Source organism: Tetrao urogallus (genome assembly GCF_951394365.1).
Source record: "Tetrao urogallus genome assembly, chromosome: 6".
Classification (NCBI taxonomy): domain Eukaryota; kingdom Metazoa; phylum Chordata; class Aves; order Galliformes; family Phasianidae; genus Tetrao; species Tetrao urogallus.
In genome coordinates, this window is record NC_136819.1 from 25,408,301 (window position 1) to 25,435,700 (window position 27,400).

At 37.8% G+C, this 27,400-nt stretch overlaps 1 protein-coding gene across 1 annotated transcript in view; it reads right to left on the reverse strand.

Annotated features, from left to right (window-relative positions):
* Positions 1 to 27,400, reverse strand: part of SPTBN5 (spectrin beta, non-erythrocytic 5) — a gene marked incomplete at both ends in the record, with an annotated part of 89,345 nt that overhangs the window by 44,858 nt on the left and 17,087 nt on the right. Inside the window, 21 exons of the mRNA XM_079536755.1 lie at positions 3,632 to 3,781; positions 4,916 to 5,119; positions 7,674 to 7,853; positions 8,988 to 9,098; positions 10,879 to 10,993; positions 11,971 to 12,116; positions 12,945 to 13,077; positions 14,059 to 14,222; positions 15,430 to 15,546; positions 16,565 to 16,765; positions 17,226 to 17,412; positions 18,204 to 18,430; positions 19,193 to 19,357; positions 19,458 to 19,628; positions 21,253 to 21,352; positions 22,609 to 22,748; positions 23,395 to 23,641; positions 24,239 to 24,526; positions 25,167 to 25,418; positions 26,517 to 26,647; positions 27,162 to 27,314. Of these exons, the coding sequence (XP_079392881.1) occupies positions 3,632 to 3,781; positions 4,916 to 5,119; positions 7,674 to 7,853; positions 8,988 to 9,098; positions 10,879 to 10,993; positions 11,971 to 12,116; positions 12,945 to 13,077; positions 14,059 to 14,222; positions 15,430 to 15,546; positions 16,565 to 16,765; positions 17,226 to 17,412; positions 18,204 to 18,430; positions 19,193 to 19,357; positions 19,458 to 19,628; positions 21,253 to 21,352; positions 22,609 to 22,748; positions 23,395 to 23,641; positions 24,239 to 24,526; positions 25,167 to 25,418; positions 26,517 to 26,647; positions 27,162 to 27,314 (3,582 nt within the window). The remainder of the gene's footprint in view (positions 1 to 3,631; positions 3,782 to 4,915; positions 5,120 to 7,673; positions 7,854 to 8,987; positions 9,099 to 10,878; positions 10,994 to 11,970; positions 12,117 to 12,944; positions 13,078 to 14,058; positions 14,223 to 15,429; positions 15,547 to 16,564; positions 16,766 to 17,225; positions 17,413 to 18,203; positions 18,431 to 19,192; positions 19,358 to 19,457; positions 19,629 to 21,252; positions 21,353 to 22,608; positions 22,749 to 23,394; positions 23,642 to 24,238; positions 24,527 to 25,166; positions 25,419 to 26,516; positions 26,648 to 27,161; positions 27,315 to 27,400) is intronic.

Sequence of the window (27,400 nt, forward strand, 5' to 3'; positions counted from 1 at the left end):
AATATAAGATGCTGGCTTGAAGTCAAACCAGTCACACTGGCACAGACAGCGAATGAGAGCAGTTCTCAGTAGCAGTTCTTAGTTTAAAACACTCATGTGTTGCCTTCTTTCTTCCTCCATTCCTCGCTGCTGAGAGAGACTTGGTCTAAAGCACATGAAGTTCTGGGAAAATAGGATCCAATAATTACGGGATGACAGGAACTGCTTTCTTACAGATGTAAAACAGTGAAATGCGTGTGACTTGACTTAAGTATTTCCTTGAACACAAAAGTCAGAAAAAAACAAGGGGTGGAGTCATTGCTTACATTTGTTTGCTTGAGAGGAATTCTTTTTGAAAGCATGTTTGATTCTGCCCATTCCGAAAGTAGTAAATGAGAGAATTCCCACTGGGGAAGTGGGGAGTCTTCAATAGATGTCTTAGCTGAATAATTTTTGACAGCACTTTTGAAAGGGATCCTCCTGCCTATCTCCCTAGGGAGAAAATCTGAGTCACTACGCAGCTATATTTTAACTCCAGATAGTAGTAACAGAGCTCCATCCAAATGTAACAGATTCCTCTTCCAATTGTTCTTAAATGTAAAGAAGTAAAATACAAACAGTGGTTAAGAAATCTCAGAACACTGAGTAATTACTGATTGATCCAAAGGGCAGATGCTCGCAGCCGCAAAAAAACAGCAGTTCTCAGTATTCCTCCCTCATTCAGACCGGAATTTGGCAGCTCAGGAATAATCTGTTCAAAGAATTTTCACTCAGAGAGATGAGAGAATGAAAGGAATAGGAGATATTCTGGAAATACAGGAATTCCAGCTGTGGTGAGATTTCACTCAGGCTCAGGTCAATGCATTACATATTAAGGAAGAAGTAGAATTCAGAAGGCATTTCTTCCTGTTCCTTCATGAATAGCAGCAAATGATCCTCTTCTTGCAATGATGATCTTTATGATCCCATTCCATCAATTCCTTTAAGATACAGTTTAATTCATGTGTATGTAGACTCTGGCTTTTTAGCAGTGTTAATAGGCTAAATTTGCATCCCCAGTAGATATGCTCACTGTAGACTGACACTGCTTTGGACACTGAGGTGAACACCAACATTGAAACTCACCCTGAATGCATCTGATTGTTTGCATCCTTGGATACAAACAAATTCACCATCTCCTCTTCCCAGGTAGTAGCACTTTTACACATTTCCTAAGTTAAATTTGAGAGCCAAGCTGTAACAATCTTTTCTAGGTATCACCATAGATTGGTGATTGCAGGGACAGTATCAGTGAAGGAAAGGACATATGGCTGACTGTGATATTCAGATTACCAATATAGAAATCCATTGGTATTTTGAAACTTCCCCAGTAAGCTGCAGGTAGATACTTTGTTATTGATTGTGATATCTGAGAAATTGTGACCTCAGTTGGAGAAGGTGGTGGAGGAAATGTATAGAGCATGCAGTGATGATAGTTCCTTTACTCTCTGTACCTGCACGTATAAGAACAGTTTGCCATCATGCTTCTGTGTTTGTTTTGTTGCTGTTCTCCATGACCATAAAATAACATCTGTACAAAGGGATGCTGGAAGAAATGGCCCATCTACACCTTATTACTCCACCTTTTGAACACTTCTGAAGACAGTGAGAACAACTTAGGTACCCAGATCCTTGAAAGTTCTTACAAAAAATACTATTAGAGAAAGATTCTGAGAACAGAACTGCCCTTTATGTCCCTCAAGGTTACTGTCTTCATTCTCAGGCTTTGCTTGAGCTGAAGAAAACTGTGATAGATGTAGGCACTGTGTCTGATCCTACTTAGAAAACTCAGCAAGTCCATGATGAAAACCCTTTTTTATTGCAGTCCACCTCTCAGCATATGGCAATGATAAATTCATCTAGTAAAGAATTAATATGAACTGCAGTTTACCTGAATAGAATGCACTGGGGGCATAATGAAATTATTAGGTGCAACTGCTTTCATGTAAAAGTAATATAGTCTTTTGAAGCTGAGATTCACCACTCAGGGCAAGAAGAAACACTAGTCCATAGTAGCTATCATAATATTTACCTCTGAGATATGTACAGCAAAGCAAATGCCATGGTCACGGTTGCTCTATATGCTGGCTGATCATATTTCACGATAAAAGAAAAAATACAGTTTCCAAAATTTTTTGGAGTTTGCATTTCCCTGATAATGCTATCCATGTAGGAGTTTAGCATGGGTGTATCATGGCTTGGAAGGCAATTGAAAGAGATGTAATATTTAATTACAAAATGGCAAAATTTGTAACAACTAAACATTTTTACTTGGCAGAATCATGCATTATTTTATTCCAGAAACCTGAAACTAGGTGAAACTCTCTTGATATCATGTCTCAGCACAAAGTGAGAACGTAGGTTTTATTTGCCAAGTATGCTACTTGTAGGGAAAAACGAAGATTTGCATTTCTCACAAGCAATGAATTAGAAAGGATTCAAGCCTATATACCCCAAAGAGTAGAGAATTAGTGCATGGCACAGCTCAGTGTCACTTTTCCAAAAAGTTTAGTGCCTGTGGCAAAACACGGGGAAAACAGAGGTCAGCACAAATCAAGTACCATTGTTTTGTGCTGCCATTGGTCTTGGAGAACGAAGAATGATTTTTCCTTAATAGGAAATGATGCTGAAATACAACCTTCTTCAGCTTTGTTTCAACCCTTCAGTTTGGCAAATGTCAGCCCGTCAATGTGGTTTGCATGCTAAGCCTCAGCACAGTTACAGCAATCTATTATTTCATGAATTTGCTCATTGCGACTGGGAAGAACACTTGAATTCTTCACTCCCAGTTTTGCAACAGTGGATGTCAGAACTCAGGCTGGAACTGTTTTAGATAGTTCCCACAAATTCAGGAAAGTGCAAGAAAGACAAAACACTCTGATATTGGTGAGAAACATACTTCAAGTGCTGCAAATAATAGTACAAAGAATATCCTGGCTTTGCATTTACTGCATCAACCCTTTATTTTCATGACACAAGCTCATCTTTCTCTGCTACATCAAAGATAAATGATTATTCCTCCTGGTCAGATTCTTTCATAGATCTCCTCACTGTTATCAACTCCCTTGCAAAAAAGAGAAGGCGGCTCCTATTCCTTGGCTAATTCACACTGTCAACATCAATTTTCCCCTAGTTGCATTTCCCCAGCACTAAACTTCAGCCTGAGGAGAGGGTTTCCAGCAGCACCTACAAATCTATTTGTCTTCCTTCAAGCCCTCTTTATTATTCCCCATTTTTCTGTGGCTTACAAAATAGCTTGTCAGTGGTTAAGCAGTATGCTGAGATCTAACTAAAGCTAACTAATACTGGACTGTTGTCTCCCTCTTCTGTCAAGGTTCTAATATGTTATTTCTTATAGTTATTTGGAATTACATAGCTTTGTAGCAAGGTGGAACTTCTAGTTTCTGTTTTCTCCCCATAAGAAAGTGTGAGCATGCTGGTAAATTGCTAGTCTCCAAGTGACGCTGCAACACAAATAACAACACAAGCGTGTTGTCTATACACAGACTTAAAGATTTTAAGTTGTAGATGCATAGTTATATCCCTTTTAACTTGGAAGAGTTAAAATGCTGAACAAGTCTAACTGCTCGTTTCAAGTGTACAATTCACATACCTCCTGTGAGTTCAGGAGCTTGTCCAGGTGATTCCAATCCTTATAGAACATTTGTTGTTGATGTATTTTGTCCAGCCACCTCTTCTTCTGTTTCCATTCACTGTACACTTTGTTCTTCTCTTCCAACAGAGCCTGTAGCTTCTGCTGAATCTGAACACAATTTCCAAAAATTCATGTTAGTCATTATACATCATGGACCTGGACAAGGTGAGAGGAGAAAGATAATGTGGAGTCTTGGATAAACACCATAAATAGCACCAAAATTATGAAACAAAGTAGAACAAGTTCCAGCACTTATATTTGGGTGGAGAGATAATTAGAGCGGTGTCTCGTTTCAGGTACAGAGGAATGATTGTTATAGCATATATAGCAGTCCAAGCCAAGAGCAAACAAAGGTAACTGTTTCTCAAGTGTATCTTCTGGAATCAATTCCTACTTCTGTTATCTTTATTAATAACAGTGCAATTAATAGCATTTAAAATTGGCATAGGAGAGATACTTACATAAGTTAATGTCATAACTCATTCTGCTATATTCTGCCAATATGTCTCAATCTTAGATTTCATGTATTTTTCAGTCTCCAAACTCTGCATACCTACAGATCTTCTATTACTGACTTTCTCTGCATCCTTCTACAGGCAAAGGACTTTTCAGTCAGGAAGACTCCAAGTTAGTTCAGTTATACATTACAACATTAGATTAATTTATATAGCTTGGTCAGTTGGGATAACAGAATTCCAGTTTTCTGAATATGCTCAAGAGATGTTATCAAATTGTTGTGGAGAAGTAAACTACTAGCTACTGGGAGAGAAAAAATGCTATGAGAATTTTAGGAGTTATTTGTCCTGAGTAAACTAGCATTTTGATTTTCATCTTCCATGTCTATGGATTCAATACATTAGCATAATTTCCTGCTACAGAAAATGCTCCAACTGGTTTTAAACTCTCTGATATGCTTATTTTCATTTTTGGTTGACAGGTCTTTGGTTCAACTTGTGTAGAATTATCTCCACTGCTCAGAATATACCAGGCGTCTTCAATAAGCCCAGTTTTGCTGCAATGGGCCCTCAGGACATGCCAGCACTTATCTATTGTTAAGGTAGGAAATGTTTCTGTGCCCAACCTAGATAACATGCTGAGGCAAACATTAGTCATGCTTATGACTATGTGTGAGTGTATCTATGCATCTGTATGATTACAATACTGTATCGTTCAGAATGATAGTTATACTAGTGTTAAGTAGCTGAATGTGTTCAACTTTGAACCTAAATGTGTTTCAATTACCTCTTTTGATTTTATTTCCTCATCTTGCAAGAGTGACTGTCCAAGCTGTACAACTTGATTATACTTCTCTTCTTGTGCTTCAATCTCAGCCAGTAGCTGTTGATGCTGGGTAAGTCTCAGGCTGCTAGTAGATATGTCCCGGATAGTCTCCTTGGCTCTCATTTCCCTAATCATTTCTGATGTCCATGAGAAATAGTCCCACACCTGAAAACCAAGAAAATGTGAAAGTTAAGGTTACATCTCAAGCTTGGATTATCAGGCAGGAAAATCATATCCTGATCATTCAACAGGTAATAAAATCATAGAGAAGAAAGAAAATATTCAATTAGGGCTTACAGCATTTGTATAAATTTCAACCAGGGAATGTAACATAACTGCAGAATTTTTTATGCACTATATTAACTTATACATGATTTGTTATATCATAATCTTAATCAAACTGGGTCATACCTCAGCAGTGACAATACGATACTGTTTATCGCTCTTTAGCCCATTATCCTTTAAGTATTTTCTGTATTCTGGATTAAACAATATATATCACTCTACTTTTCTATTCCTTAGCTTTCGCTAACAGAAAATCCGTTCAAAACTCATATAATATACATATTATAAAGTGAAAGAGAGAATCAGAATTTTCAGGTGAAAAACAAAAGGTGCTCACTCTTACTAAGGTGGAAAAGAGGCACGTTACAATTCAGAAATAAATTGTTTACATGTATTAGGTATGCAGATTTGGCTCTGAGACTGACAAAGAAATAGAATTCTGGAAGGAACGAGTGTGTAGCACTAGTTTACTTTCAAAACCTGATGACCAATGAACTCATTTACAATATCTTAAGATGTCTGAACATTCAGTTATAGGAATTATGAGCAAGAAAATTCTTGGAAAAAACCCTGAGAATTATTTTTTGATTGAAGCTGGCAGAACTTACACAAATAAAAATAATTTAACTTTTTTTGTCCATCTTTCTGCACTTAATTTACAGCACCTTTACTTTGGGCATCTCATTTGAATCTTTAAGGGGTGTTGTGCTCTAATGAGTTACATGGTGAAAAACAGGAACACAAGGAACTGTACAAAAAACTCAAAATTTAATTCAGATTTGTTATAGTCATGTTTGGATAATCTCATTCAATTGTGAGGTGGTAGAAGGCCTTCTGGTTGCTTGGTGTATTTTAGAAGACTGTTACAGACAGTAAGTGCTGAAGAAAAATGCTCTTTTCCTGCAGAAAGCTAGAAAATAATTTTGTGAATGGTTGCCTACTTTTTCAATGAAGGAAAATAGCCAATGTTCCATCTTATCCATGGATTTTTATCTCTATCATTAAAATTGAGTACAGAAAAAATAGTTTCAAAAAAGAACCATACAGTAGAAATTAGTCTGTTCAGGGCTCTGAGAGTTTGAACTCTAAAGCCAAGATACTTTTAACATAAAGCCAGTGAACACTGATATTTAATGATTTTCTATTGATCACAATCCTTTTAAAGGATTTAAAGGAATGTAATTTTTGTTTACAGAACCATAATACATGCACAGTTCCATGTCACTGAGGACATTGACATTGCACTTGTAGTGCGAATGTCTAAGACTCCTTAAGATTTAAGCTACACATTTTGAAAAAAAACAACTTGTACATCTCAGAATACTTAATGCAATGGAGCAAGTCAAAAGTCAACAAGGTATTGTTTTTGGACTGGCAATGCAAGCAATATTTAAGGATAGACCAGGCATCAGTCTGCACAAAGTTCAGAAGAGGGGTCTTAAACAATTCAGCAACACTGAATATGTCTGCCTTAATTCTGATTGCTTGATATTGTTTATTGGAAGATATGGAACCTCTGCTGTTACTGCGTGCTACAGGTTGGGGAGAACCCTGCTCTTCAATTACGGAAAATTGTATTTGGAGGAATACAGAGAAATACACAGGATGATTATACAGAATTTTCTTTTCACAGAAAAACTTACTGATTTGTTCATTATTTGCTTTTCAACCAGTGCAAAATGTCATTAAGAAAAAGCCCCATGTAAGATATCCTAGAAATCTAAGTTAGCAACTTCTTCATCCCAACTGAAACCACAGGAACAATGTGATCAGTATCCATATAAAAAAAAGGATAACTTATTTTCCTTTTATTATATAAAGTATTTGGTAAAAGAGAGCATCTTCGCTGTTTTGTACCTGCCACTGTAATACTTGCACCAATAATCTACTAATTTGTAGAAATGTATCACAAGTGATTTCACTGAAATTATTAACATTAGTATTCTATGGCAAGTTATATTCCCTCCTGAATTCTGAGATACAGTTATGGGGGATTGCAGGTAATGATATTACGATGGAATCACTGTGTTTAAGAAACTTGTGAGGTTGTTGCCATGATCCAGCAAAGACCCATGCGTTGTATTTAATACATTTCATGAAATAAATTAATGGATCATTTGCATACCCAGAGAGAGAGAGAGATCCAACTTCTGACTACTATAAATTGGAGCCTGTTTTAATCAGTGGAAGAGTCTTCGAAAATAAATCTATCACTACTGCTGCAAAGTGATGACTACTTCTGAGCTTCCCTTCCTACAGAAGGTAAAAATATCCTTATCCTCTAATACCTTTCTAAATAGCTACAAGCATTTAATCAGTTAATAACACAGATAGCACCTGCAGCAATTCACATCAACCTCTGCAGCTCAGAAATATACCTATGACTGACAAACATACCCCTGTGTACTAGGGGACAGAAGCTGGAAGTGCTTACTTGTGCCTGAAACTGGTAAAGCTTGTGTGCTTTTTCCAGAAGCTCCTTACGCAGTTGCACTTTAGACTTCAGGGCCTTCCAGTTGGTTGCTATTGCCTGTTGCTTTGCTTTCAGGTCTGCTGCCTGCTCGTTTGTGCAACGAGTCAGCACATGATCTGCAGAACGGATCAAATCCTGCAGCTGTAGGCAGGGAAGAAAGAAGAGGTAAGAAAGAGAGTCACTGAGATATAGCTAATATCAAGACAAAAACTATGTTAATTCTAAATCAAGTTACAATTCAAGTAAAATTTTCTGATCCGAGTTTTCTCATGCTAAACGAAAGTATCCCTAATTTCATATGGAATAACAGTGACATCCAGTGTTTGCTAAGGCTCATCACAACCTACTTTTTTCAACTAGATTTTGTTTCTCATTTTTACCATTCTTACTACATAAACAATGAATGAAACAGTAGGTATTATACTTTGTTTTCCCCAGTGACTATACAGCTTAACTGTGATTGCATTCTATTCACATCTCATGCTCTTCTACCTTTAAAAGAAACAGGAGCTGGTGGCATCAATTCCAGCATTTTCTGATGTATGGCTAAGATGTAAGGACACTGAAAAGTGATTCTGAGATAGCAAGTTTAGTAATCTCAGTATAACACGTACTGTGTTAACAGCACTGTTAAATTAACAAAACAAAGGGATGAAGATAAAATTTACACTGTTTCTTTGGTCTAGTTAAAGCTATGCAAATCTATCATGTATTAGGAAGTTTTCTAAGCAATAGCTATTCTCATAAACTGACACTTTCTGTAAGTTTGTATAACAAGCCCTTCTCTTCTTTCTCATAGTCCAAATTCAAATACTCTAAACGTACTGAAATCTCCAGGCTACTGCCCCATCTTTCCTTTTATAATCCTCTATAGTCAATTAACATGTTTTATGTTCATTTCAGCCTTTCTAATCATTAAAGAGATTCTGGATTTTTCATCATAATCATCTGGTATGCTTTGGACTATGTGGTAGATACATCATAAAGCTTGGTGTAATTATACATTTCAAATAGTGATCAAAAATATCCCTGTTTGAATTGAATCACTTCAATTGTCAGTACTCATTATATGTGCCTTATCTGCAAGATTGTATATCACCTGCTTTTATAATCACCTGCAGATCTTGAACATATTAAAAAAGCAGGAAACATGGAGGAAGAGCCTTAGAATATTCCAGGCTTTCATAGAATATATTCATAATGCTACATTATTATTACCATCTTGGAAGCTTAGATTGTGATTATATATTAAAGACCACAAATTACTTTTGTTACCTGCTGCTCATTTCCAAGGAGCTCATGTTCTAGGGCCACATGGTTCCGGAGCTGGGTTTGCACACCTCTCATGTCCTTTGCAACATCATCTGGAATACTTTTAGACTTCTCCTTGCAAAGAGAAAAATCACAGTAAGCTTTGTTATGCACAACTTACAAGCAAAATACACCAGTAGCCTACTTTAGTCATGCTGTGCATGCATCCTACACAGGTATGGACAACTATTCTTAGTCACTCAACCATGACAAGTAATAGGAAGCCAGAAAATTCTGTCTTGGCACACCTGTCCTAATAACTCTCTGGTAAGCATCACAGTGATTAAGCTACTGAATCAGACTGTGAGAGATGAAGGTTTAAGTCTTTCCTTAATCAGACAATAAAGAGAATGTCTTACAGGTCTGGCAGTGTGAATTAATCTTGAATAGCTACTGCAGTGACATATAGCTAATTATTGAAGTAGTATTAACAACCGCTAGTTTCAGGCCATTTTTTGGAATGCAGACAATCTGTGAATCATCTTTACACATATCTTTAGTTATGCTTGTCCAGGAAAGATAAATTAAGAATGGAAGGAAGAATTACTGCAAAGATGAGACACTCTGAACCATTCTGTCACAAAACAAAAAACTGTTCAAAGTCCAGGTCAGTGAAAAATCAGAAAAATATTTCTAATTGTAGAAATACATTTCTGTAATAGATTCACAGACTCATTTGGGATGCAAACAATACATCTTAGTAAGGAGTTGTATGTTGTAGTAGCCTATGATACGATTGCACTGGAGTTGGTCACCTAAGAGAGACTTTCCATTACTATGTTCCTCTGAGAAAAAGACATTCCCCCTTAGACCTCTGTGCAGGAGATAAATGAAGGGATGGGCACGGCAAATTGCTCTCCCACTCAGCAACAAAGTTTATTAACAGGAGACAATGCAAGAAGTGTGTACTGTTTAGCTGGGGCAAACCCAACATAGGAATAAATCAAGAGTTGTCTGTAGAATGTTTTTAAACTGCCACTTGTCATAGCTACAGAATTAACTACTTCATTCTTAAAGGTAAAATATGTGCCAGGTTCTGAAAACCTCAACTGGTATACAGTGGAATACATTTGATTTTCCATTTACATCAGGCAAAGAAAACAGGAATACATAGTTGAATAGAGCAGCCTTTTCATTACAAGCAAATAGAAAAATCTACTACACTTAACTGAGCAAAGCTCTGTTGCCTTGCAAACAGTGGAAGCTCTGTTGCCTTGCTTTCTATACATATCTGCACTCAGAAAACCACACATCTCAGTACAGCAATGATGTGGTTTCCTTCCAAATATCCTTTTGGACTTTTAGATGAAAGAGAGACCTGAAGAATTTCATTGAGATTTTGCCCTTCTCCCATTTTCATACTGGGAGTATTGCCACTACATATCACTAGAAATGAAGAAAAGAACTCATTTTTGGCCCAGCTTTTGCACCAGGTTACATAACTACCTGACCCAGGCTTAATTGTCACTGTAAACCACAGGAGAGTTCTCTATTCAGCACATAAGGCTACAGTGGTGTAGAAAGAAGGAAACAGTGAGACAGTATAGTTTCTTAGGCTTGAAGACTGAATGAAACATTACTACATGCATTACAATATGAGACAACTTAGTTCAGGCCCTACTCGTCTTATCACTAGCTGTACTCAGTTTCACCAATGGTTCTCATAAGGTGAACAGTCAGGTGTTTAAAAATTACCCAGAATTTTTTGGTTTTACTCAGTTTGAGTAATCGTGTGAGTTTCTTACTGAGATATTTTAGAAGACAGCAGTAAGCATACTGAGAATCATAAGAATACTCCACAGATTAAGCTGAAATTTAAGTTTTCTTTATATAAAATATTTCCAGTATTTTTTACCTCAATGTGTGCCAGAGCATCTGTCAGATCTTGGTAACACTTGTGAATCACCTCTGCATCTTTCAGCCGCTCACCGCGTAATCTGGTAATTTCTAACAGCTCTTCCCAAGAGTTTCTAAGGAGAAATAGTAAAAAAAAAAGAACAACACAAAACATGTAAGACATGTAAACTAGGAGTAAAGGAGATTAACAGTCTGAAGAAAGGCTAAGAACAAAACCTCCTTGTACTTTTTCAGTCCTGCCATTAAATTCTGTTGAAGTGATTCTCTGAGGGGTAGGACATCTGTCACCCTACTCTGCCCATACTCTTCTGTCTGCTCCAGACACTTAAACTGTTGCCCATACATGGGCAAGTTTCTCCAATAAGTCTTTCAGCCTTTACATGCTTCAGAATTTACAACTAAAAGGGGAGAAATAATGGGAAAAAAGACTCCTGGAGCAAACACATATATGAAGCTCGAATTTAAAGATGACTATAACTCTTCATCTACATCAATTTTCCTCCCTAAAAGTGCCACATTTATCTGGACACTAAATTAACGACTAAATTGAGTTCTCCCCTGATTTCCACTGCCAGAACTCTGTACTCTGTCCAGCACTATGACTGGCACAGCAGGATTTGGGGGATTGAATCAGACTCCACTAGTCACTGATCCTTCTCTTTCAGGCCAGCTTGGACCAGTGCTAGACAGAAGAGGCTCAGAACATCTTAATAGCTGCGGAGCAGTCATGAGATTCAAGCTAAAAAAATTAGAAGCAATAATTATTCAACTAAACTCCCAGCTCTACAGCTACATAACATTTTTCCAAAGGACAAAGGAAGTTCAATTACCTCTTGCTTGCAAAGAATCTCTGATGCAATTTGCAAAAAAGCAAATCAGCAAACAGATAATGTCTATATTATAGTAGGCTATTTTTAAATGAGGCATGGCAACAGTTCTCTATCAATGAGAAAACCACACATTTTGCAATTACTCTAATTGCAAACTCTAATTGGGGGACATGCCTTATAATTTTCTAATTTCTTCTTGATTCCTCCTCAAGAGTGAACTGAAAGGACAAAGCATTACAGAGCCTACACAGGTGTCCTACCTTAGCTCTTTCTGCTTCTGCCGGATTTCACGGGACTCGGAATGACCACTGTTTAGCAAGTTCTCTGCCAGCTGCTGGCAAGTCATAACTCTTTTCCCAGTTGCTTCCAATTGGTGTCGGAAAGTGTCATACTTAGCACAAAGTTGCTTTTGAAGGGAAAACAACAAAAAAAAAAGTTGTTGACAGTTGTTGTACCTTCTTGGTGTCAGAGTGAAAAGTAACAAGCTGACTACAAATGGAGATGGAGAAACTGATGAGGAGGATATCAGTGACTGGATTTTACTTCCAACGACAATGAGGAACTACAGTTTGTTAGCAAAATATGAGGTCTGTGATGCAGATATAAGGCAGAAGCATGATTACCAAGGATAGAACATACATTTTCAATGTACAGTGAATTGCAATTATTAAAACATTATGTTTTTACTTCAGGAATATAAATCTTTATTGAGTATTATAACTCAATAACGCAGTCTGAGTTTAAAATTTAGGACACAACATATTTTGAAATAAATGTTAAAAATAAAGATTTTGAATGGCTATTGATTTCTAATGTGCTGACTTTATAATAATTTCTATACCACGGGAAAAGATATGGCTGTAATGTCCCTACATAAATGTCCCTTCACAAATGCTGAAAATAAACTACATTGAAATATGTAGCTATAAAAAATAGATGGGAGATTCTCTTTGAGTATCTGAAAGCTTAATTACTTCAGCATGCAGCTGCTTCATGCAGCTCAGGCCCCATAGTAACATGATGCAAAAGTCCAGCAATGCTGTCTGCCTGTCATCACTAGTCAATCATTTCTGCCCACCCTTGATTCTTTTCTATTCCTATTTCCCAGTGATTCATGCTTTTAATACGCCTTTCATCTTCATCTTCCAAGTTTTCAGGAACAATCTTGGAATCTTTTTACAGTCTGACAGCACACAATTTGGTTGGTTTTTGATTGGTTACTCAAAAAACTCACCAATACATGCTCGTAATCATTTCCATAGTCTTCAGAGCTGGCTGCTTGTTTCTGCTGAGCCATCCAGTCCTGCAGATCTTCGTATTCTCGTAAGAACTCATGCAAAACAAGAGTCTCATCCAGCTTCTTTCCTCTGTTGCAAGGAGCAGATAAGAAAATACAATTAGAATAAAGGAGTTCAAGAGAAGGGTAATTAATAACTTTCTTCTTACTACTCCCCCCGGACTCTCCTCATCAATATTCATTGTCCTTAATATAAGAGCTGATTTTATTTCTCAGGACTGGAAATAATGTTTATAAGATGACAGCTGTCACCAAGTCAGACTCACTGATTGAAGTTTTCAGAAAAGCACAGTAACTGAGCTTTCTCCCTATTTTGTTTCATTTGTTTGTTTTTAAGTGAGAACATTTTCTGTGTGATTTTTTTGAGGAGGTAAAACCTAAACTGTTCAAATGGGCATTTGTTCTTTCCCAACAACAGGCTAGAAGTATCTAAAAATCCTGAGTAAAAGCAAACTGCCTTCTTGTAACTCACTACTGTTTTAATAGGAGAAAGGAAGTGAAAAGTATATGTCTTATTCAAGGACAAAAGCCTTCTTATAGTAGCAGTGGCACTGGCCATAAAGATAAGCATAATATCAATTGCTTTCCTTCTTCTATGTTACAAATAAAGTCATTTTCTAATAGTTTTCAGTAAGGAAAAAAATTTCTAAAACAAGGCTTACCCCTCCCTTACCCTTCTAATATCATATTCCAGATAACAGGAAGAAAAGACAGAATCTTGGATCTCAAATTGTTTTACAGGAGGATGATGAAGGGTGAAGAGGAAATTTGGTAGCTTTGAATTCCTTCAGCAAAATGTAGAGGCTTCATGTAGCAATAATAAAATGCCCATAGGTGTACAGAATTAAAATATAGAAACAAGCAATTTCCTAAATACAATTAAAAATAGGGGACATTGTGGATGTGGTAAAAATTGTAGTGAGGTAACTGGAGATGCCTTTGATTGACTAATTTGAGTCAAAGCATAGTCAGCTAGACTTTGGATCAAACATAGTATCCATGGGGCAATTTAGACTGGAGTCAGCTAAGATGGATATTTTCTAGTTCATACCTTTTTGCTGCTAGTTCCTGCAACTCACGAAGTCTTGAGTGAACTTGTTCCCTTGGTGCATCAACCTCAACATACTGGATGGAACCCACAGCTGGAAGATTTTGGACACTTTCATTTAGTTCTTTAATCAGATCTTGGTAAACAGCAATCTCATGCTCCAGCACCTGTCAAAGGAAAGAGCAGAATGAGAGCAGATTTTCCAAGACTTTCACTATTTCAGCTTTTGCGCCAGACTATACTGGAATCAATGGAGACATTAAAAGAGGAGAAGAGGTTTCTGAAAGCATGTGATATTTCCAGGACTTGATCAGTTCCAGGCTATTTTGCTATTTTCTCTCTCTCTTTTTTTTTTTAAACTACATATATAATATCAAACAAGTTAGTTAGATGGATTAAAAATTTCTGATATGGTTAATCAGAGATAAGTATTCCTGGAATAATACAAAATATTTATCTTTGATTCTAGGAAAAACATAAAACTTCTTCATTTATCTGTTGAGACTGAAAAACAGATATCAGATCATAGTTTTGGCCTCAAAAAATAAGATGAGAACATTCCTCATTCTCCTATCTTGCCAAACTAAATTTTTTTTTCAACCAGAGTAAGAAACTACATCCACCTTTTCTGTCTGACTAATCATATGTGGACATATGTTGATTTGAGCTATCTTTTAGATGATTGGACACTTAAGTATCAAGGAAACAGAACATTTTTAAAAAGAAAGGCAGATCAAAAGATTCTGCCAGCCCACAGAATTTGAGGAGAGATTCCTTGACCTCCTCTGCTACTCTCAGATAGATGAAGTAGAAAAAAGAATCGAGTGATTTAAGAGCAGTAAAGAAGAAATATTTTTTCTACCTACAAATCCGAAAAGTAATCTCAAAGTTGCTGGTTTGTGTAAACAGCATCAAACTCAAGACTCTGCTGCCGTGAAAGCTACAGATTCATTGAGGCTTTCCTAAGGGGTTAAAAGCACTCCCAATGATGAACAGAAAACCTCTGATTTTTTCACAACTTTTTATAGTTTCAAAATCTTGCCTTGCAAACATGTTTTCATGCTAAGAATATTTGTAGAAGCCAATCAAGACCATTTCAGATGTTAGAGTGCATGGTGTTAGTCACTAAAATACTTCTTGCAGCCTGGTATATTACACCCTTTACTCTCAGACTCAGAGCATGACATGCAAACAAAGAAGATCCTAGCTTTGTAAAAAAAAAAAATTGCTGATGGATCCATAAATTCAAATATTATGGCAGTCATTCCTTCCTGAAGCAACATAGCAACTCAATTCCTTAACTTAATCATAGATGCAAACTTCGAATATCTTTTATTTAATTTTTCAAGAATTACTAAAAAGTTTCTGAAATACCTTATGTTTCTTGAGGAGTTTGAGTGTTCCATCTTCATCCTTACCATAGTCCTTGCTCACGACAAGTGGACGCTTTTCTGCTATCCAAGCCTCCAGGTCTGAAGTATTCATTAGAAACTATCAGTTAAAAATAAGGTAAATTAATGTCTGTGTCAACTTCCATAATACTCCTGTAATTCTTTTGACCTAATAAATTTGAAGCAAAGGGTGCACAATAGTCTTATATATATATAATATATATAATATAATATATTATATTATATAATATAGTCTTATATAATACAATAAGGTCTACTGTAATATCACACTGAAAAACTAATAAAGACTATTTAATCCTAAGGACTACTATTCCACATGACCATACTAACTTGCAGGAATCTTAGAAGAAGCTGGGTGTGTTTCCTGATAAGAAATGAACCCAAGGGACTTCATTAGCTTTGCCAAATCCCTGGAAAAAATGCTTTCTAAATGGCATTTAATTTACAGAATCCTTATATAAATTTGAACGTACTATGAGGATTTTATACATACTGTTGCTTTTTCAAATCATATGAAGGAGGCCACAGATTTAAGACATCAGTGCAAAATAACTGAGGTCTTATTCATGCACCAAAGCTAGGGTGATTAATTTCTGAGAAATTCAAACCACCTATAAAGATCAGGCTTCATAAAGCCTACAGTATGGACAGCTGTTTACACATTTGGAGGAAACAAAATCCACATGATTAAATTTTCCACAGCACATACTTTAGGTGGACCTACGAGCGTTGTGCAAATATTGTTATGTCTAAAAATCTACCTATGCCATCTGAGTGACTGCACTCTAAATGACCCACTAAAGACTGAATACATTTGGGATTATCCAGATGCACACTTGCCTGTAATTTTTTTCTAAGGAGGCTAAAATTATGTTCCATTATCTTGTTGAAGTAATAGGGTCAAAAGTCCTAACTTGCTTTAAATGGAATGTCTTGATCAGTCTCTCAGTATTATTTTGTTGAGTCTGGCTCCATGAGTCTGAGCTGAAGTGAATTCCAAGACTATTAAAGGGAGAGATTTAAGTTGTTTTGTTGTTCGCTTAAAATCTTTGATCCTCTTGTTTGCCTGAAAAAGCTACTATGGGAGAAATTTGTACCTCTTGGAAAGCAACTGAGTGCTGCAGCTGCTTCATCCTTTCTTCACAGGCTCTCTCCAGGCCCTGCCAGGCAGTCACAAGCTCCTGGCATTTCTCATTTATTTTCTGTGCTGATGGGTGCTGGCTTTCAATCATTGTCCTTCCTTTATCCAGAACCCGCTGGACTTGCTGTTTGTGGGCATTCACCTCGGCCTGAAATTCCTGTGGATGAGAAAAAAGAAAAATGAGGAAGAAAGGAAGGATACGTGAAAAAAAAGAAGTGCAGTAAGTACAGAACTAAGATAGTATGAGAACATGAGAGTCAAAATATTTTACCCAGACCACTGCAGAAAGCAAAAACTTAGTTTTTCTATTTAATATGAAGTACACTAGCTTTTATCCACTTCTAATGGGAAGAGCTATTATCTTTCTCAGAATAAGAATATTGTAAAACATGGGAAATTTTGCAGCTCCTACAGGAATTCCTTGTTTGCTCTGGAAATCACACTACTCTGCTCACTTGTCTCAGTGTGCTGGAATCATATTTCAATTAGTACTGCACTACATTTTTCTTGTAACAGCCTCCCCAGAGGTAAAGGAGAATTATGCAGGTACTGGTTTGCAGGCTGTGGTGATGTGCAGCGTGCCAACAAGCTATCATAAGCTTGATGAAAGGAGATACCTTGTGCTTTTGCAACAGACTTTGAGCTACATCCAAGGACTTCCCACAGTTGGTGGAATTGGCAATAGGTAACCGCTCATTAATCCAGTTCAGCTCCATGTCATGGTAATGGTAGAACTCATAAAGATCCACTGCAGCTTCCAGCAGCTTACGCCTCTCACCAAGAGGTGCTTGCAAAGACTCAAACCTAGGGATCACCCATTAAAACATATATGTTAAACAAAGCTTTATCCCAACCCTGCCACGGGAATTAATCTATGACATCACAATCATGATTACAGAACACTGGATACTTCTGTGCAATTAAAATTCAAAGGTTAGTGTTGGCTGTATATACAAGAACTCCAGAAGGTTACTGAAGGCAAGTATGGAAGGGATTTGAGCAGGCCATGGAAGTGGAAATAAAGCTTTATGAAGCTGTGATTCTCACAAGCCTTGGTCATAATACAGCCTGGCACAGGTCATGCCTGCTGCAATAGATAGTGCTAGTGCTCAGTTAATAACTCTGATGTAATCCTACATTGAAAGGAGAATACAGCGATACAACACCTCACTTTCCAGACATTTAAGTAATGCTGGTTGGAGATAAAAAAAAGAGAATTTTGGTCAACTTTTAATTTAGACTGAAAACAGTAAATGCAAGAAGAGGAGAAAAAACAGTTTTTCACTTTTGAAGCCAAAGGCTTGTCCTGTGATATTTTAAGGAAGTTAGCTGCTACTGAATATTGATCACTGCACATTTTAGCAAGCAACTGGATGACCTATGGGTAACCAAAGGACCAGAGTAGGGAGTGCAGCAGGCAAGAAGAAAATTCCAGTAACAGATGTTGAAGTCTATCGTCCAGCAGCTGTGCAGGCATAGACCAAAGCATGGTTGTAGCACAACTAGGATAAGTCATTCCTGAATATGAGTCCAAAGTGGAACAAAAAATGTGATATGACATAAGGAGTGGAAATAAAAAGAGAGTGATACCTCACCTTTTCAGGTATTTTTGCGTTTCATCCAGAATTCTCTGGGAGTCAAAGTGATTGGCAGCCATTTTCATTGCATGAGACACAATAGAGTTCATTTTCTCTGCCAGCTCATGTGTCTCATTTTCCAGCTGTCTGTGCTGCTTGAGTAGATCGCGGCTGGAGCGCAAATCACGGCCTGTCTCTGCTTCCTGAAGAACCTTCTCGATTTTCTCTATCTTCTTTTTGGCATCCTATAGGGGAAGGATTACTGCATGCTCCTACTGACCTTGAAACATTTTCTTTCACTCAGCTCCTCTCAAGACATCTTGTTGGATACAATATTTAAATCCCTACCTTATTTTTTTGTTAACACCATGGACAGGTGGCCTTAAGAGGCATCTCCTGGGAATATTTTACTTTGCTCTCCATTCTGGTGTACTTTTCATTCTGAGCTACTAAAGTACACGACTACAAAATCATCTCTTTGAACTATCTTCAGATACAAATAAATCTCCAATGGCTTCAAAGCTTAGCATTTAAATTCAATACAACAGCAGTTTAATTAAACATTAATACCTGGAAACAGTTTCAGAGCATATTTTTCCTCTCACAAAATTTGCCTGAATTACTTTTTGAATATAACTCTGTGCCTCAAACCTCCATACTGACTCCAAGCTGGCATGTGTTTTTGTACAATCTTGGGCCCTGCAGAGAGATTTGATTGGTTTCTTAGTCTGGGATAACCAGATGTAGTGCTGAGCTTGAGTTCAGTAGCATTACATCTTTGTGATGGCACTGTTATCCTCTTTATAGCTTTGGAGTGAACTTGGTTAGCCTTACACTGGCTTTTCTCTCCTGAGATTGTTGAAAGTGATCTGCCTTGCGTCAAAACACCTTAAAACATGCTTTTATTTGCAGAATATTCTGCTCTTTTTTTCAAGGAACATTTTTTATCAACAGAGTAACCAGGTACCTGTGCTAGCCCTCCCCTCTGCACCCCACCACCTCCTGACCTGCAGCAGTTCCATGAGTTGTTCTTGCTGCCCAGCTTGTCTTAGCTTGTCACCTCGCTCTATCATCTTCCCATACAGTTCCTTCCACTTCTTCTCTAGCTCTGACATCTTCTTTTGGACAGAAGACGCAGCATAATGGTCATCTTGAATCAGCTGATTTCCTTTCTGGAAAAACACAGCACAACGTATTTTTGTATTAGATCAATGTCATGAAGTTTGGGGCCACTTCACAAAGTGGAACACTTTGTTTCAAAAATGTCTTCACCTTTATCAGTGTTGCAAAGTGCTTCTCATTAGCCATCATTTCCTTCTCAGCGGCCTCATGCCACTTCAGTTTGCGTAGAACATTTGTTGGATCGCGATAGGATTCATCAGATGCTATCTTGTATTTCTCTTCCATCCATATCAAAAGCTCAGCAGCATCACGGTTGAACTCCTTACAGAAACAGATAGGATTAAATAGATTTAAATTCTAGTTTGGCATGGATTTTTGGTCCATTCTTGCCACTAGTATGAAGTCCTGTTTTTTTTTTCCAAGAGTTAGGAGAAGTATTATATTCTCATAAGAAAGCTGTTCTGTATAATCAACACTTTTAATTAAGAAGTTATGATAGCGAATTGTTGTTCTTAAGTTCTGAAAGTAGTATCTTCTAGTCTCTTTTTTACCACAGTTACTAATCTATTGAATGCTATGGAAAGCAAGAGCTTGCATTTTTGACAGACTATTTTAACCGCATGTGGTCCAACCCTCCAGTGTAACTTTGTGTCTCAGCACTTGAAACTAAATTCTTGCCAAAAGTACAACTAATGATAATTATTGTATACAGTCAGCATAAGGTGGTGTGTCCCAGTTATGCACTGTATGTTTTTGGTAGATGTTTCCATGCAGGGCACCTTAGAGAAAAAATAATAATTATACTTAACATCTATACATTTATTCATAAACATTCTCAGTAAAAAAACGTAGCAAATGGAATCCAAGGGTGTAGAGTGAAGTTGCAAAATTTGCATCTACAGCAGAAAGATGGGATGAAGTGTCTTGGAAAATCAAATTCCCTAGGCAAACTCCTCTGTATATATAGCAAATAACAGTATTAAACTTGACCAAAAACAAACAAACAAACAAACAAAAACTTCTCCTGACTGATGCGACTGTAACACAGAATTCCAACTATACTGCAGAATGATTGACTGTATTAAGCACAAGAGAACAAGCATAGGTAACACCGCAGTAGCAGAAGCTGGCTTCATCTCTCTGAAGACAAACTGTCACTAGGAATTTGGGAAGTGGGTAAGATGTTATCTATTAATGGTTATGAAGCACCACTATCTTTAAATAGTACAGAATCATAGAGTACCACAAGTTGGAAGGAATCCATAAGGATCATTGAGTCCAACTCCGAATTTTATTATGAAGTAAGAAAAGAAGCCTGTTCCTGCAAGTTGTTTGGTCTAGAAATATGTTTCCCTAAGAAGATGAATGAGCTTCATTCCATCTGCAAGGGTAATCTAATTTCTGAAAAGCCCCTTCAAATACGAGTATTGTCCCTTCCAGGTTTAGGAAGTGAACTTTCATTAAAACTTCTGCAAGAAGATCTAAGCTAGTTGTTTCATTATGTTGGCAGCCCACTACAAATTAAGCTAAATGCACTGTAGCTTTTAAAACATTTTTTAAAAGTCTTAATATAAAAGTTAGAATGTATAAGGTATCCTCCCTAATTATGTTAATCTAGAGTGAAAGGTTAATTTGGGCCAAATGATTAACACTCAGAAAAATAGTAATGAGCAGAACAAGCTTATCCAGTAGACAGAACTTTCCGTTGATATTTTTCATTTGATCTCTCAATTTTTGGCTTTTAGTTTTGCTATGGTTATAGTTTAGTAAGATATAACCCCTACACATCACCTTCTCCTTGGAAAGTGACATTTTCTGTCTCACAGTCAAAGGGAAAGTAGAAAGTGAGCTGTAGTAACAACGTTTGAGATGTGTCCCATACAAAGACAAACAGTAACCTTACTTCACAGATGCTTGACTAAATCTTCACATTCTGTCATTTTACCTGCAGCTGCAGGGAATCCAATAATCTCTGTTTTCTCTTGGAATTGCTTTCCATCAGCCGTTCCCATCTTTGCCGAAGTGTAGCCATTCTCTCTTTAATACTACCAATAAAAAGAGTAAGTTCAATGTTGTAATGATCATATGGCTCCACGATTCTTTAGTACACATTAGCATCATATGATTGCAATTTAGTTCACACATTTGTTGATGGAAGGGATATACAGCCCTGTCCTACGACCTTGTGTGGCTAATCTGAAAACCAGATACTGCTTTCTAGCTACCTTTTCCTTTTCTATAGCTATGTTCCATTAGTGAATTGCAGTCATGTATGTTTGACTAAAACACGTAGGCCTTTATTCTACCCAAATATTCCACCATAAATAGTAATTTTATCTGTGGTACAAGTGCAGTGAGGCTCTGGAATAGCCCTGTAATGATAGTAGAGCTGGCAAGATACCTGGTTTTAAGAGTAGTTTTATGAATTTGTGGAGGAAATATTCAAGATGTTATCATTTGTAATGACAAATCATGGACCATTTGACCCAAGATATCCATTCTAAGCCTATATTTCTGATTTTTATTTATGCAGAGGTCCTCTTACTGGACTCCAGTGAATTTATAAATGACACTTCAGCTTCCACTACAATATGAAGCTGTTCCTCATGTGTTATTATTTCCTAACAAAGTTTTAAATAACTTTTTAACAGCAAATATATTAGTTCTAATACATGATACTGGTAAGTGAGAGAAAATTTTAATTATGCAGACATTTAATGTATTTATTCATGTATTTATGTTAAAAAGGTTTTAATACTACTAGTTTATAATAAATGATTATTCTAGTGTTCTGTAAAATGCCACTTTTAACCTAACTCATTACACTCACTTGTCCTGAGAACATAGGATGTTTGTATCTTTTTGAAAAATACCCTTTTCCCTACCCTATTTTAAGGGATCACAGCCTGGAATCATATCAATTATTTGGGCTGGAAGATCATCTGGTTCCAACTCCCCCCAGGGACATGTCCCACTAGACCAAGTTGCTTAAAGACCCTTCTATCCTGACCTTGAACATCTCTGAGGGTGGAGCATTGATGACTTTTCTAGGCAATCTGTACCAGTGCTTCACCACCCTCGTTGTAAATAACTGCTTCCTGATATGTAATCTAAATCTACCCTCTTTTCTACTTTGAATCTGTTACCCCTTATCCTTAGAGATCAACTGAATCCTGCCTGAGAGAAAAGATTTTAAAGTTGATCCGATTGTTTAACAACACTAAATGCTTCCAGTGGAATTACTGTTTTTTTCTACCTCCCCTTTTGAACAAAAAGGGGAAGGGAGGGAGTCTGCACTTACATGTGTGATGCAAAGTGCCCACTTTCTATCAGGTCTGTCCCATTTTCATTAAATGCTTCAATTCGTCTCTTTAGCACCATTAGCAGTTGTTCAAATTCCTGATGTTGCTTCTGCAGGCTTCGAACAGCATCTACATGATCCTGCATTTAAGAAAGAAAATTTGATCAAGTATTTCGTTGGCTGTGTGCTTTTCCTGTAGCAATGAAAAAAATATTTGTCCTTACTTTCCTTCTTCTCTTTCAGAGATAGACACACGATACATTTAGCAATGGAATTATGCGTAATACACTGTGTGTATATACAGCCTATAAATAAGCAATAGATATGCTAAGGCTTGTGACATATCTGTTTAACCTGTCATATGTTTGTTCATACGTTATGCTTCCATTTCCACTTTTTAAGAAAATCTGTATTCTGCATCTGGGCTACTATATCCATAATAAGCACATCTGTATTCCATTTAGTTAGTCCCAAAATAACAAACTCTTTCAACTGAAAATATAAAAGGTATCTTCGTCCTTCAATGATCTCGTGAATATTGTCTACATTTGATTTAAGCTCAGGTTTCTATTTCAATGAAAAAATATTAATTATGTTTAAGCCTCAAAACCTTTTTTATTTTTTTTAATTTTAATTTTTTGTTTTTTTTTTGCATTAGACACCCAGTTTGTGACTCAGTTGTATCTAAATCATCTGTCACGCAAACACAGCAACAAATCACAACAGAAAAATGTGTGACTACCTGGATGTGAAGCAGAAAGAAACAAGATGAGCTGCTGTACGTACCCCAAGATCATCACCCCGGAGAAAAGCCTCATGGCTAGAAAGGGCAGCATTGATACGGTCTCCCTCCCTGTTGAACTTCTGTAATTCCAAGCCATCCTGCAGCTTTTTCCATCGGTGTTCCCACATATTTTCCAGCTCTTTGTTCTCCTGGGCAAGCCTCTCCACAGACAGGTGAACATCCCTGGTCCTACTGTTACTGGGTTGGTTTTGGATTACTTTATGCCCAAGCTCCTCTAGCTGCACAAATCTTCCCAGAGAATGAAAATTAAGACCTTAGTGCATGTGAATATATGAATTGTCTTATACAGTACACAGCAGTAAACACTAAGCTGCCCTCCCTCCCTCTTGCTCTTTCCCTACTAGCCATTGTTGTACGCTACGCATTGCATGTAGTTGTTTGCTCAGGGATACAGGCTGGAGGTGGTAGGTAAGATTTCTGTGTAAGTCGCCATGTAAGTAGACTTTCCCATTAAATGAGCAAGAAGGGCCAACATTATGTCTAGAACTCTATAATGCTGCAGAACAATAGGACTGAAAACCATGGCATCTGAAAACATAAAGCATAGGAAGGGAAGAACTAAGGGAAGTGAAAGTGCAGGTGGCATTATTCAAGTGTCAAGAGAGCTTGTGAAAATCTACTCCAATAGACATGTCTTGACATCAGTGCAAGAATGCAACAGCTAACTGGATTTTGCATTCAGCAGTTTTATTTTGACTCTAAATTCCACAAGCATTTAAATAAACAGCATAACTTTCATGCATAATTTATATACACAATATATGTTTCATCTTCATCTTCATGGTGTTGTTGAAATATCATCCCATTCTGCTCAGCCCAGCCTACCTTTCCTTCTGAGACCTTATTTCTTTCAGAAGGTCCTGATGTTCCCTCAGCAGTTGCTCTGCAGAAGCCACGTCCACACCCATTTCTTCACTTCTCAGCTTCTCCCTGATGCCTTCTGCCCACAGCAGGAGCCTGCGGCTGTCTTGCAGGAAGGACTGTTGATTTTGGGCCTGCTGCAGAAGGTCACGCTTCCTTTGGGTCTCCAACTTGAGGTTTACCAGAAGCCTCTCCATGTACTCCACCTGCTCCGTGATGGCCTTGCTCTCTGCAGGGTTGGTGTCCTTAATACTAGAACACAAAAAATTGGAAGAACAGCTTCAGAAATTTGAAGCTTGAACCAATGCCCTTTAAAAGTAATAAATTTGGATATTTACACTTTTGTTAAAAAGGTCAGATAAGGCACCAAATACTCCAAACTAGCAAAAAACATCTGCGTGAAAACACTGTACCACAGAAAATGCACTTTAAAGACTCTTTAAAGACTGATAACATTCCTGTGGTTCAGTTATATATATACATCATGAAAGTACAGAAGACTCAAAGAACTGAAAAGCTTTACAATTTCAAATTCAAACTGTAGTGCACAATTGCCAGCTATTCTTCCTTCATCTTTGTTTCCCCTGATGATCCTCTTTCAGTTCCCAAATTATACCTATTTCAAAATGTGCAAGTAAATCCCATTAGTACAGGTAACTTGATAAAGTCACAGTCTTGCTGTATTTACACATTCTTTCCACAGCAGCAAAGCCTGGAAACAGCCACTTCACCAGGCATACTCAAGAGTGAGGACCTCAATCCAATGGGCAAGTTGGTTCCTCAAGCAGCTAAAAAGATACTTCAAGGGAAATTTCAAAGGCTGCTCATTCTCTTTACAATGTCATCTTAGACAATTTGTATAGAATACGAAAACAAAGAGCAGGCTTCTTACGATTTTGCAACACTCCTCAAGTATTCAATTTTCCTCTCCATCACTAGGACTTCTCTCTCAACTGCAGACAGTTTGCGCTTGTCAGACTCCAGCCCAGCAGGTAAGTTCCCTGGTTCCAGATCCCTGAGCTGGCCCATCTTGTCTTGCAGTAGCACTTCTATACTCTGGCAGTCCTCAAGAAATGTCCTCACATCAGCCACTCCGATCAGTTCTGCGCCCTTCTCCTCCTTCAGAGATTCCATGTGTTCCCACCTTGGAGGGAGAGAGAACACAATTACTTGCATGTAGCCTCAGTCACTACCCCAGAACTTGCCTTCACCTAAAAAATAGATTCAAATTATAGCCTTTGTTATACAGATTTTTAGCAAGCGTGAGATTTGTTTCTGGGATTTCAGTGGACTGAGGAGAAAGCCAGTACTTCAACCTCAAAGTTCATCTCAGTGACATCTCAAACAAGTGAATCTAGCTCAGGTGATCAAAAACCCTAAACAGAATGTAAATAAACAACACTGGTCAAACTGGGACCCAGCAGTGCCTCACAGTTCCAGCTGGGTAGTTTACGAGAACACAAATACAACAGGTACCGAGCTACTTGGTGAAGTCAAATAGGATTTTGTGTTCCTTTCAGTGATATTGAACGGCATCCTCACCCTAAGCAATATCTCACTGCGAGGGCATTGCAAAGTCCTGAAAGCAAGATATCAGGCACAGGGCAGCTAGTGCAGCCCAGGGCTACCCCATTCCTGCTAATGACAGTAGGGACTGTTGGGACTCGTTTAATGCTAGTTACCATCCTGGGTCTTTCCTGTTCAATTCCCTATGGGACCAGCCTTGCCTGTCAAGGCCTCTCACCTTAGCTCCCAGTTCCCCATTCCATACAGGACAGCAAGCTCTTGCTGCACTATGGCAGTCAGCTCAGGTTGGCTGAACCTGCCCCCTCCAACATCCCTATGAAAACCCCAAGCTTTGGGAGTTGCCAAGTCTGACCTCAGCCCTTGGGAGCTTGTCTTACGAGAGACTGTGCAAGGGGTTGGCCTAAAGTGCAGTCCTGCTGCATCACAGTCCTGCCTCAGCCGAGCCATGGTCCCTGCTGAATGTGTCCTGGACCCCTGCTGACCCCAGAGAGCAGCCCCTGCCACTTTGTACCATTCTGTGTCTGGTGGTGACTGCTGCAACTCGAAAGAGTGAACTTCAAGTGCATTTAAAATCCTCCCCTCATCCAAATTCTGGGATTTAATAATTTAATAATTTTAGGCTTAAATTCAGTGTAGTTCAGATCAGGCATGCAAAGATCAACTCTCCAATGGCCATCACAAAAAGTATTCTCTATTTTACCAGTAGCGCCTTTACCTGGCATTGATTTCTTCCAGCCAAATCTGGATCTCAGTGTATCTGCCAGGACTGTTCTTTCCAAATTTAGTAGCTAAGCTTTCAATTTCTCCCAGCTGGCCTTTCCCTGCAGCCAGTTCTGTTAAAAAACTCTAAAATAGAAAAGATACAAGAATGCAGAACTTGAGATTTTTCCAGTTCCATGGATGCTGTTCTTGATATTTTCCATATACATTCATTTTCCACTTTGTCAGGTGACTTCTGTACCTTGCTGTTCATCTTCCTGCCTGCTGACACAATACAGACCTGCACCCTCAGTTCCCCTATATTCAAGATCTCTCCTGGTGTACAAACTATGCCTACGCATATGCCCGACTCCATAGGGATACAAGTGCCTTTTTTCTTTAAGTGCCATAACATATACCACAAAAAGAATCCTTTCATATCCCAATATTTGTACTATAATATCACATCCACGGAAGTTAAACAGACATCAGATTCAGTAAGGTTGGCATAGTTTATACCAAAGAAGTATCTGATTTACGCAGAGTACCACACATTGCAATGAATGAAAAATGCTCAAAAACTTAGTTACTCAACTTTTTCCATTCTCCCAAGGTCAGTCTGATTTAAAATGCATCATTTATAAGTAGGGAAAGAGGATACCTGATATTTTTGTTGCATGACTTCCACGTTGTCCGCTTGAGGCTGAAGAGTCCGAAAAATGTTCTCCTTTTCTCTCATCCATGACTGAAATGCTTCACAGGAGCTACAGAAGCGGTAATATCCAATCATCTCCTCCAAAGCCTTTTTTCTGTCCTGTAAAACAGATGAAGAATTTTGTTGCTGTAATAACTACCTTGCTTTTTGAGGGAAAAACATCCTTTCATTTAAATTAACTAAAA